Genomic DNA, 12007 nt, shown 5'->3' on the forward strand with positions numbered 1-12007 from the left:
AAATCAGAGATACACAATTTTATTAAAATGGACTAATTAATGTTTTATGTCTATTTTCTAGGCTATAATAAAGGTAATTTAGCCTCTGTAACAAAATCTTCAGGAAAAAACTCAAGATAATAGTATTTTACCTTAAGGGGATAATGGCTTTTATCCTCCGGGTGTTGTGTACATTTCTTTCTACTATCTTTTTTATCCACCTTTCTACCCTCATGACTTCCCAGTTTCTCCCCTGCTTTTTCTCTGACTTTCTTCCCTTTGCAGATCGCCAGCACAACATAGACGAGGGGTTGTGGACAAGACAATGACTCCATCGAAGAGCCTGGAGACCTATCCCTATAACAAATACCACTCCATGGAAGAGGTAAGCCAGGATACATCGTGGGCGTTGGTGGGGGGCCAACCTACTTTAGGGCAGGTGAGGGTGGTTCACTGCTAATATCCACTGATTAGAGAGGCTCAAAATATGAGGTGGAAATTTGCCAGGGAATTTTCAAATATTACCCCTCCCCTGACTACCACCATTGAGGGTCCAGATCCTGGTGCTATAAAATAAAAAAGCACATCAATAAGAAAAGGAAGAAACAACAACACCCCAACCAGTTTTACAAGTGTGAACATGGATCAGACTTAACCCTTACTGTTGTTTATCGAGTTCTTAGCCACTTTAAGCAGGGCAGGGCCAATGTGTGTATGGGTGTGGAGTGGAGAAGACTTCTGTCTGAATCATATTTAGCTGAAATTGTAATATATCTTGTAGGATGCAAAATACAGACTCAGCAGTTCTTAAGAGAAGAAAATGTTCTTCAAAGAAATATTTGTATTACTACTAAGATAGGTTTGGTAATTTCTAAAACTAGTTACAGTAAAAAAATAGCGACTATATGTGCAAATAACTGTGTGAGGGGGGTATGTTAACATGATGCAAAACTTTTATGAAGTATACATTTTAAAAAATAGAATTGCTGGGTTAAAGGATATGCAAATGTAAAATTTTAATATAAATGTACAAGTTGCTTTCCAGACAGGCTTTACCATTTATTCTCTCAATATTTAGGAATATGTTAATATTTTCTGGAATTATTTTCAAATAGTACAAGAAAGATTTTCAAGTATGGAGGTATTCTATCCCATCCTGATGACTGTTTAATTAGTCTTATGTTTGTGAGTTCCCTTATTCCAGTCAATCTTATAGAACCCCAAGTTATTGACTTACAGGCAAAAAAATGTAAGGTCCTTCCTTCCTAAACATGGTGTAAGACTCATAATTAAATCAACACCTACTCATGTCTGCTCACTTTAATCAGAATGTTTAACTGGAGCTTGATTTAGAAACTTCTGTTGGCATATTCTATGAAGCACTTATCCACCTCTTCTCTACACTTGGTACCATCGACATTAGCAAAAGATATTGCTAAGATCCATAAAGACTGAAGAAGATGCCACAAAATAAGGCTGACCTTAGATTGCTGCCGTGATTGGCGGTCATGTGGAAGCTAGGTCTGGGGGCCACTTGAAGGATATGTTGTTGTTTACTGTTTCTGAAGTATTATCAGTGGAATGGTTAATTCTCAGTAACTTCTTTGTAAAGTTCAACAGGGTATCCTAAGAGACAAGGCAGAGTTGATCTTTATAGAAAATGGGAGAAGGGGGGTAATAATTCACTGGTTTTGTGCTCTAGCTTGTTTAGCACACAGCTGTTTCAATGCAGAACAAAGACTACTGAGTTCAGTATCTTAATGAGAGAAACAGTTATCTTAATTAGCGGTGAGCAAACAATCTTCTGAATGACACCTGCAGTCCTCCCCGGCTGTTTCAGATCAACCAGTGGATGAACCAGATTAGTGCGAAGTACACAGACTTGGTGACACAGCATTTCCTAGGAATGACCTACGAGATGCGGCCCATCTATTATTTGAAGGTAAGTGAGAGGGCTGAGAGTGGCCTTACTGGGCAAGAGGGGTCTCTCCCACCCGACTCAAGGATATTTGTTTACTATTCAGGGGCTCCAGTCAGAAATGTAGACAAGTTTAAAAGGGGCTGTGCCGAAAGACTGCCGTTTCCACTACAAACTGGACTTTTAAAATTAAATACTTGTAAAGGCTTACCTGTGAATCCTCTGGGTGGAATCAAGTTCTAGAGTAAAGAGAATCGGGGATAATTGGGTGGGACCATGGAGGTAGGACTTAAAAATCAGAAGGCCCAGAAATAGAAGAGCTTATTTCCGGTTGCCTCCACACTGGGTCCCCCTCATCCCCTCTAACACTGAGGGACTTAGGATTGTGAATAACGGAGCTGCACAGGCCCTTAAACGTCCTGGCTGAGCACTGGCTCTGTGAAGGCCTGGGTGCCCCCGCTGCTCTCACAGGGGTGGGAGAGGACGGACTGGGTAAGGGGACATCCCCCACTCGTTGTCAGCCAAAGCCCATTCACTTTCCATGCACATTTTAAGTTTTTAAAGTAAATGTATATGCTGTTATTTTTATTGAATTTATTGGGATTTATGTTTCTTTTTTGTGTGACAGAGACAGAGAGAAAGACAGATAGGGACAGAGAGACCAAAAGGGGGAGAGATGAGAAGCATCAATTCTTCACTGCAGCTCCTTAGTTATTCATTGATTGCTTTCTCACATGTGCCTTGACCAAGGGGCTCCAGCAGAGTGAGTGACCCCTTGCTCAAGCCAGCAACCTTGGGTTCAAGCCAGCGACCTTGGGTTCAACCCAGCGACCATGGGGTCATGTCTATGATCCCACGATCAAGCCGGCAAGCTTGCGCTCAAGCTGGCGACCTTGGGGTTTTGAACATGAGTCCTCTGTGTCCTATTCTGATGTTCTATCCACTAAGCCACCACCTGGTCAGGCTATACTGTTCTTTTAAAAAAAAACAACACTTAAAAATCATGGACATCCTTCTGTTTTGTTTCTTTCATTTTATGATTGAGGAAACCAAGACCCAGAGAAGTGCAGTAACTTGTACAAGGTCCCATAGTCAGATAATAGCATAGGCATGGATATAACCAACCCAATCTCCAGCCTCCCTACCTGGTTTTTGGTGGGGGACATGGGGAGTCAGCATTGTGGTCCTAAGCACAACAGCCAAGGTTGCTGACAGGAGAGCAAGAGTAGCTGAGGAAGGGTCACATCTCTAGTGTGTTCTGTGCTAGCATCCTTGCCTCATGCTTGAAACCACACAGTCCAGAAAGGGACCTCTAGGGGAATGAAAGTCTGATAACTCTGACAGTGACTTACAATAATAAGTGATTGTCTGGTAATGGAGCACGGATATTCCGTCCAGATCAGCCAACTAGCCGATAATCCTAAGAAGATCGTTTGGATGGACTGTGGAATTCATGCCAGGGAATGGGTTTCCCCTGCCTTTTGCCAATGGTTTGTAAGAGAGGTAAGTGTCTTTAGCTTCCTCATAATGGTTAACTATTCCAAAAAATACCTGTGAGGTCTTGGCTATGCAGAAAGCCTGCTTCATTCACAGGTTGGCATGGCAACCCTCTACTGAACTACTCCTTCTCCCCAAGGGAAATGGAATTAATAAGTACCTTCACTAAAAAGTGAGATATTCTGATCTCTTTCCAGTGCTTTCAAAATTATTTTTATTGGAAGACAAACATACCTCAATGTAGAAGAAAATCCATCTTGGAAGTCAGAGATATGTGAATCCTGGCTCTGCCTCTTTCAAATAGTCTTGGGCAGATTTTCTAACATTTGAACCCCTAGTTGTTCACCTGAAAAGGGAGGACAAAATGGCTACTTCAGAGGTCTGTTGTATGGATTAAGAGATCAACATATGAAAAATACCTAGCATAATAAATTTTTGCATATTACCTATACCTTTCCTTTGAGGGAATAAAGAACCTTTAAATGTGATAATATATTTTTTGTGTCAGTCTTCTCAGAAACCCAAACATAAAGAATTTAACCCACAAAGAGTGGTTTGCAAGTGGCCTTAGATCAACAGCATCAGCATAACTGGGGTCTTGTTAGCAATGCCAGTTCTCAGACTCCACCTCATACTTAGTGAACTAAGGGTGGGGGGGGGTCAGAAGGGGAGCAGAGCCAGGTAATCTGTATTTTAACAAGTCCTCCAGGTGATTTTGATTCACACTGCTGAGAACCACCACCATAACCAAGAGACAACGGCAGTGGGTTGGAGGGCAGAAGGTAGAGGGGGGAAAGGGAGGTTGTAGTCATCTCTTATGATTAAGTTGAAATGATTTTAAAAATTAAGAGAGGCCCTGGCCGGTTGGCTCAGCGGTAGAGTGTCGGCCTGGCGTGTGGGGGACCCGGGTTCGATTCCTGGCCAGGACACATAGGAGAAGCGCCCATTTGCTTCTCCACCCCCCCTCTTCTTCCTCTCTGTCTCTCTCGTCCCCTCCCGCAGCCAAGGCTCCATTGGAGCAAAGACGGCCTGGGCGCTGGGGATGGCTCCTTGGCCTCTGCCCCAGGCGCTAGAGTGGCTCTGGTCGTGGCAGAGCGACGCCCTGGAGGGGCAGAGCATCACCCCCTGGTGGGCAGAGCATCGCCCCTGGTGGGCATGCCGGGTGGATCCCGGTCGGGCGCATGCGGGAGTCTGTCTGACTGTCTCTCCCCGTTTCCAGCTTCAGAAAAAAAATATAAAAAAAAAAAATTAAGAGAGAAAAGACCTTTTCCCTGGATGACTCCAAATGTTTCTCTTCTAAATGTCCAGATTCTACAAGACAACTCAAGAATAAGAAGGTTCCTTAAGAACCTGGACTTCTATGTGCTTCCCGTTCTTAATGTAGATGGTTATATCTACAGTTGGACAACTGTGAGTATGTGGGGTTTGGTCCTGGGACCACTTCTTAAACTAGATCTTGACTCAGGTTCATCTTTTTGACCTCACTCATTGCAGCTATAAAATGTTCTGTGGCCATGTAAAGAAAGAAATCTGTTTGGGATAAAACTCAACCTAACATATTTAAGCCAACAATCTAAGTTCAGTACTGAAGAGGCCTTCTTAGAGTTGAAGTCCAGAACATTTTTGTTTTATTTTGTTTTGACATATTTCCAGTTTTCCAGTGAGACTTAAGTTTTTTGTCCATCTCCTTAAAGTGTGTGGGTTGCCTGCCACCTGATCAGGACTATTTGGTATAAAATTCCTACATACCCTGTGTCTGCCTTTAAAAGCATGAGGGACACAGATGATGTATAAATAAATACTAACCTAGCCTCCATTTTTCATTGTGATCACTTACATAGGGAGGCAAACCTCTCATCAAGTTTTTTATTTAGTAGACAACTTCTTCTTTAAAATGTTTCTAAAGCATATTATTCCACAAATAAGGACCACTCTTTCTGGAGAGTATTCATTCCTCTTCCTCCCTCAGCACTCCCTCCCCAGGCTCGTGGGGGGGGCCCTTATCTCCCCAACAGCCTTTCACCCAGTATGTGAATGAAGTCCTTCCCTCTGAGCTTGTCTGGAAAACTTGTCTTTATCCTCATCTCCACACATCAGTCTTCTATTTCTAGAGCTGTGCAGAGACCATCCCTGCTACATCCGGAACAGCCTTGTTCCACTTGCCAAGCCGTTTCCCTTTCACCCTGTGTCACCTGGACCTAAAAAATGATTCTCTGAAGCTTCCCCTGATCGCATCCACCAAGCACGGCTACTCTAAAAGCCAAACTGCTCCCTCCAATTTTATGATTTACAATGTTCCTGTTATTGGCGCTTGGTAGCCTATCCGCAAGACTAAAAATTACATGCACAAGCTTCATCCTGTTAAAAGCGAGTTCTTCCAGATAATCCTAGGAGTCATTTTTCATATTTGAAGACCACCCGTCATTGCTAACACTGTGATTTATGAGCCTTTAGAATGCAGCCTCCCTGTGTTCCCGTGTTCCTCTGTACAGGATCGGCTCTGGAGGAAATCCCGCTCATCCCATAATAACGGCACGTGCTTTGGGACAGATCTCAATCGAAATTTCAATGCATCCTGGTGTAGTAAGTACATGTTTAATAGATACATTGACGAACAAAAAAACATGGAGCAGAGAAGCCAAGAAGGAGGTACATGTGACATTTGAAAATAAATATCTAATTTTGTACAGCTTGCTGGGAGTCCTGTCCTGTGCCTTCCCTCTAAGGGATGATATTTAAAAAGCACAACACTCAAGTGCAGGACTCTCTCTCTTCAAGAGAGGCTGATTATCCTTGCAGACTGTTTTATAGCAGGAAGGCTAACATAAACAAGTTAGACATTTTCTTCTCCTTAAGACATTTTCATATTTTTAATCTCAACACGCCCAGTGAATTAAAACTAAATAAAGAAGTAGGAAGGGTTAAGAACAGTCTGGTTAAAAACCAGATGGCCAGGGTTAAAATTCAGACGGAATGACTGTGTGATCTTGGAAATATTGCTTCATTTCCCTGGGTAAGTTTCTCTTATTTAAAAGGTGGACCATAGTGATACCATTTCATCAGTAGGTTGTTGTGGAGATTAAATAAGATGCCACATAGGAGAGGCTAACAGTGCCCGCCAAGTAAAAGGTACTCAATTAATGGGCCTTATTATTGGTGAGGACAGACTACTTATGTCCTTGCAAAATAGCTCTAATGAGACTCAATCTAGTAAGACAGTGAAAAATGTGGGCCAAGAAGACTGTGTCAGAGTCTGACCTTAGGAGTCTGAGAGCTGTTCCCAACCATTAGTTTTATGACCCACCACAGTTAAGTTAAAGATTACTGAGGATGCCATTCCATTTTACATCTTCCTTCCCGGGCTGTGTACACACAGAGTTTATTTCTAAACCCAAATGTCAGCACTTCTGCATGATTTCCTCCTTGAATGACCATCCAAGTTGACTCATTTAACCAAAACTAACTGAGACAAGCAAGGTCAAGCCCTGATCCCACCCACAGCTGCCCTGAGGAAGGATGACTCCTTACCCTCCCTCAGCTCTCAATGGAGATCATGATGCCTTCTTTGCGGTTTCTTGCATATTTCAGGTATTGGCGCCTCTAAAAACTGCCCAAGTTCAACATTCTGTGGGACGGGACCAGTGTCTGAGCCTGAGACCAAAGCTGTTTCCAGCTTAATAGAGAGCAAGAAAGAGGACATTCTCTGCTTCCTGACCATACATTCTTATGGGCAGCTCATTCTCATACCTTATGGCTACACCAGCAATAAATCAAATAACTATGAAGAACTGGTAAGACCAGGGCACCAAAGGCTTTCGAGAAGCTTCCTGCCTTCTTTGCCCTGATTTCCATTTCCTAGATTTTTGGCTACAGCCCTGCTTTTGTTCTCTCTGTTCTTCTTCATTTTATTTCTCTTGCTTTTTTACACCTCGCCAGCTGCCTGCTGGGAAGGTTGCAGGTTAAATGCTGCTTTACCTACATTAATTAACTACCTGTTTCATAAAATGTCAAGTTGGGAGACAGCTTAGGTATTCGTCTATAATATAAATGAGATGATTATGTTAATAATCTGCAAGAATGTGCTCTCATTTTGTAAATTCTCTTGAAGCTCAGTTCAGCAATTACAGCTTTTGAACTGGGCTTTAAAGGACTTGCCAGCTGTTGGTGGGATACGGCAGATCGAAAATAACACGGCTAAATATCTACTCTTGTCCCTGCTATACACAGCGCTGCCTCTAGTGTGTGCCTAGGAGTATTTGAAAGGGAAAGTGGCAGTGAAATCCAAACCCTGGCAGGGAAAGTGAGCTTTGTCTCCTCTGGGTCCATCTCTGGAGTTGTGTTTACCTAACCATCAGTGGCAGAATTGCTGAGAAGGACTAGGCTCTTTGCTCTTCTGTGAACCTGAGATCAATAGACACAAGTCAAAGAGAAGGTACATTTAGGATTGTAATACTTTGATCTTTTTAAAAAAATTATTAAAAAAAATTGTTAATTGTAATAAAATACATACAACACAAATTTACCATCTTAACCATTTTTACATGGATGGTTAAGTATATTCACATTATTGTGCAACCAATCTCTGAAACACCTTTTCTTGCATAATTGAAACTCTATATCATTTAAACAACAATCCCTGTCGCCCTGGCCCCAGGAAATCACCATTCCCTGTCTCTGAATTTGACTACTTCAGATGCCGCATATAAGTGGGATCATGCAGTAGTTGTCTTTTTGTGACTGGTTTATTTCACTGAACTTAATGTCCTCAAGGTTCATCATGTTGTATCATATATCAGGATTCCCTTTCTTTTTTAAGGCTGAATAATATTACAGAAATTAATTATAAAGCACATTTTATCTGTTTATCTACCAATGGGCATTTGAGTTGTTTCCACTTGTTGGTTATTTTGAGAAATGCTGCTATGAACATAGGTATATAATATCTCCTGAGATCCCACTTTCTGTTTTTTGGGTATAGAACCAGAAATGGATGCATTTCTATTTTTAGTGTTTCAAGGAACCACCAAAGTGTTTTTCCAGAGTAGTTATACCATTTTCCATTCCCACCAACATTACGCAAGAGTTCCAATTTTTCCACATTCTGACCACCACATGTTATTTGATGGGGTTTTTAAAAAATTTTATTTGTTAAAATAAGCTCTTCATTAACAAATGCTGGGGTGGGTGGGGACTAAGCTTACGCTATTCTTAAGATCACAGAAGCCTGGTTCTCTCACACCTCCTATCCCTCTCCCATTTATGGGAGCATGACAATTTTATGGGAGCATGACCCATAAAACACATATCTGGGCACAAAAAGAAAAAAAAATCACTATAGTGTTTTGCTGAAGCAAATCTTTCCCCCAGTAGTCAAAAATATCTAGCAGTATTCAGTATCTTTCTTGCAATGTTTTTGAACACTTGCACTACGGGATCATTTTGCAAGATGTAGAAACAACTAACATTTGCTTTGGCCTCCATTATGCAAAGAGATTTGACAGCCATTGTCTCATCTGTCCCTCAAGCCAATATAGTAAGCTCACTTTGGAGATGTGGATGTGGAAATTGCGACCTTGAGCTAACTTCATTTCTAGAGCCCTATAGACAATGACTGGGGGGTGGGGGTGGACAAGGCTGGAATGCACGTCTTCAGACTCCAAGAGGTTACATTCATCTGATCACCTCACATTGGCATAGGAAGTGCTTACAACTTAGCCTTAGAAGTTCCATTTCTTCATTAAAGAAGTCTGCAGAAACAGAGATTGCAGCTGAAAAACCCAGAACCCTCCTTATTCTCCAGTTTCTGTGATATTTGTCATGGATGTCTACTTTCTATACTTAAGGGGGACTGTGACAACAAAAATGAACCACCAAAGACAGGCCATTACAGAGCTTTGATGGGCAGGCTTTCCACTAGGAGAGAAAAGAGGCCTATATACCCCAGTATTTTTCTAGGGAATTTCATTCCCTTCTTGGTTCAGCAAAACAGATACTATGTGACCATTTTGAAGGTTTGTATTGAAAGGTTAGAGTCTTGTGCTGCTGATTAGCCATCTGGTTCGAGTTCTCTGGCCACAGTCTAGTGAGGGCAAGAAGGCCAGAGGGACCTGAGGCCCTGATGTCACCATTACTAGAAGGTAACTACCTCTCAGATGGGAATCACAGACAACCTTTTTTGTACTATCTGTAGTAATTGGTAAATTAAATTGAGAAAGATTCTTCAATTCAGTATCTTTTACAGTTTCAGGTGTTGAAGAGTTAGCATGAACATTTATCTCAAGAATTTTCAATAAAAAGACCATGTAAAAATTTTCCCACCTTGTCCCAACCTAATGGAAGCTATCTAGCAGTGATTTTAGGTTCTCATGGGGAGGCTTTGACTGAGTGCACAAAGGCACAGAATCAAGCCAACTCTTCAAGGAGGTTTCCATTTCTAGTATTATTTACAACTGTAGAGTCTGGTAATTAATCTCTATATATTTACAAAACCAAAAATGTGTAGAAATCACAATAAATATTATGCTTTGTGATAGACAACTTGGCAATCACCATGTAAGAGAAACATAACTATATATAGTCCTGTTCTACACTGCTCTGAAACTAGACTAGCCATGAGAATTCTAATGTTTTAGCTGCTAACATCCTTTCCATTCGAACTCTTCCCACACACATGCCGGGGCCTTAATCAACCACCTTAGAAGATGACAATAGTCTATTGCAGAGGTAATGAGACTGAAATAGGGTGAGGGCCCTGGAAAGAAAACTGAATAACTACTTGAAAGAAGAAGAGTCAAAAGATGATTTCACATGTGTTTGGAAAAACATGATAAGCCAAAAAGATGAAAATTCCCCACTTAGTGGATTTGAGGGTGTTGAGTCTGAAGTACCATCAGGCTACCTAGGTATAGGTGTCCAACGGGAAGTGAGAAAGACGGTCTGGAACTCTTACGATGGATTTGGACAAAATACCAAACGCTCTGGATTGTTGGTTTTATTTTTAACACCAGTTATCTGTCTCTGCATTTCCCACCTCCAGATCCAAGTTGGACAGAAGGCAGCAAATACATTGAAAACAAAGTATGGAACCAATTATAAAGTTGGACCGAGTGTAGATATTTTACGTAAGTATCTTTTTTTCTTGCCTCTTCAATAGTATCTAAGGCACCAAAGAAGTCAGCGGACTTTGAGGAGTGGGGTGGGTGGGAGAGGGAGACAGGAGTTCCTGGGATCAACAGGAAACTTGACAGATCAAAATGACCAAAGATAAAAAGGAGTCTGTACAAATCCAGAATCATGCTCTCTAGGGATAAGGTGCGAGCTCAAAGAAAAAATTAATACACTGGCAAAGACCAGAACTCGTCCTGGCTTCAGTTAAAAAGAGCTGGCAGGGAACAGGCCCCGGAGTGGACAGGAAGGACGTTTCCTAGTGACCCTTGTTTAGTTGATTCCCAGAGAACATATCAGACTGAGAAAAAAAGATCTAAAAAAGAAAAGAATTTAGTTGACAGAAGTGTGCATTGCTTTTCCCCATCACCAACCACCACCTCCTCCATCCACCGGAGAGGACCACCTGGATAACATTTGTATAATATGTTTCCTAATGGTCATTTTGTTTCTGTTTCTTTTTGTGTCCGTTTAACTCTTGTCTTAAAATATTAGGGTTTTCAGTCTTTGATTCAGCTGAGAAACTTTAACCAAACCTCTGCTACGTGCCAGGCATAATCCTAGGTGCTTGGGGACTGGGGGTGGGGCTAGGGGTGCAGAGAGGCCAAACAGGATGTAATTCCTGCCCTACTGGGGCTTAATATCAAGGAGAGGGAGAAACTACCCACGAGACCCTAACATGAAGGAGTTGCCTATCTTTCTGGCTTGAACCTTTCTTCCCGAAATAGCTTATAGAAATGTGTACTTTCACTAGACAATGTCTAACTCTGACTTCACGGTCTCATTTATAGATGCCACATCAGGGTCTTCAAGAGACTGGGCTCAGGACATTGGGATCCCCTTCTCTTATACATTTGAGCTGAGAGACGAAGGAACACATGGATATCTTCTGCCGGAAGCTCAGATTCAGATCACGTGTAAGGAGGCCACGGAGGCTGTGCTTTCCATCCTGGATGGCGTGTGTAAGAAGTTCAGGTGCTCGAACAACAGTTCCGGGAAGGTGACGTCGACCTCTGTGGTGCTGAGCCTGCTAATGTCCCTCAGGTCGTTTATCTAATTACATCTCACACAGGCCTGGTCCAACCCAATGGCACGATGTGGTTGCAAGGAAGGCGTTCATCTGCAGTCATAGAGGGACAAAAAATTTAACTGAAAACACTTTCCATTTCAGTAAAGAGAAATCATGTTTGCATTATGTTTGTTTTGCTGGTAATTAATTTTTTTATTACTTTAAAAGAGTATATTAGTTATTGCTACAATATGGCTGCAAACTGAAGCACTCTAAAATTCAGTGAATCATGACTCTACAGGTCAGCTAGTGTCAGTTTCATTGCTCTTGGCTGTGCTCACTGATGCATCCGTGGTCAGTTTTAGGGCAGCTGCCCCAGGGTTTAGAGATTGTTTTTCTATCCAAATTCTTTGAAAATTTTGTTTGTGCCTTTGAACCAG

General features: G+C 41.8%; 1 protein-coding gene across 1 annotated transcript; it reads left to right on the top strand.

Moving 5' to 3' along the window:
• Nucleotides 1-270: 270 nt before the first annotated feature.
• On the top strand, nucleotides 271-11753 carry CPO (carboxypeptidase O). The gene is made up of 8 exons (XM_066344998.1): nucleotides 271-364; nucleotides 1820-1921; nucleotides 3296-3400; nucleotides 4703-4804; nucleotides 5887-5977; nucleotides 6983-7185; nucleotides 10431-10515; nucleotides 11350-11753. Exons 1-8 carry the CDS (start codon nucleotides 305-307, stop codon nucleotides 11613-11615), a joined length of 1014 nt encoding a protein of 337 aa, XP_066201095.1. The 5' UTR covers nucleotides 271-304; the 3' UTR covers nucleotides 11616-11753.
• The last annotated feature ends 254 nt before the right edge of the window (nucleotides 11754-12007 follow it).

Source organism: Saccopteryx leptura, chromosome 7, assembly GCF_036850995.1.
Source record: "Saccopteryx leptura isolate mSacLep1 chromosome 7, mSacLep1_pri_phased_curated, whole genome shotgun sequence".
Classification (NCBI taxonomy): domain Eukaryota; kingdom Metazoa; phylum Chordata; class Mammalia; order Chiroptera; family Emballonuridae; genus Saccopteryx; species Saccopteryx leptura.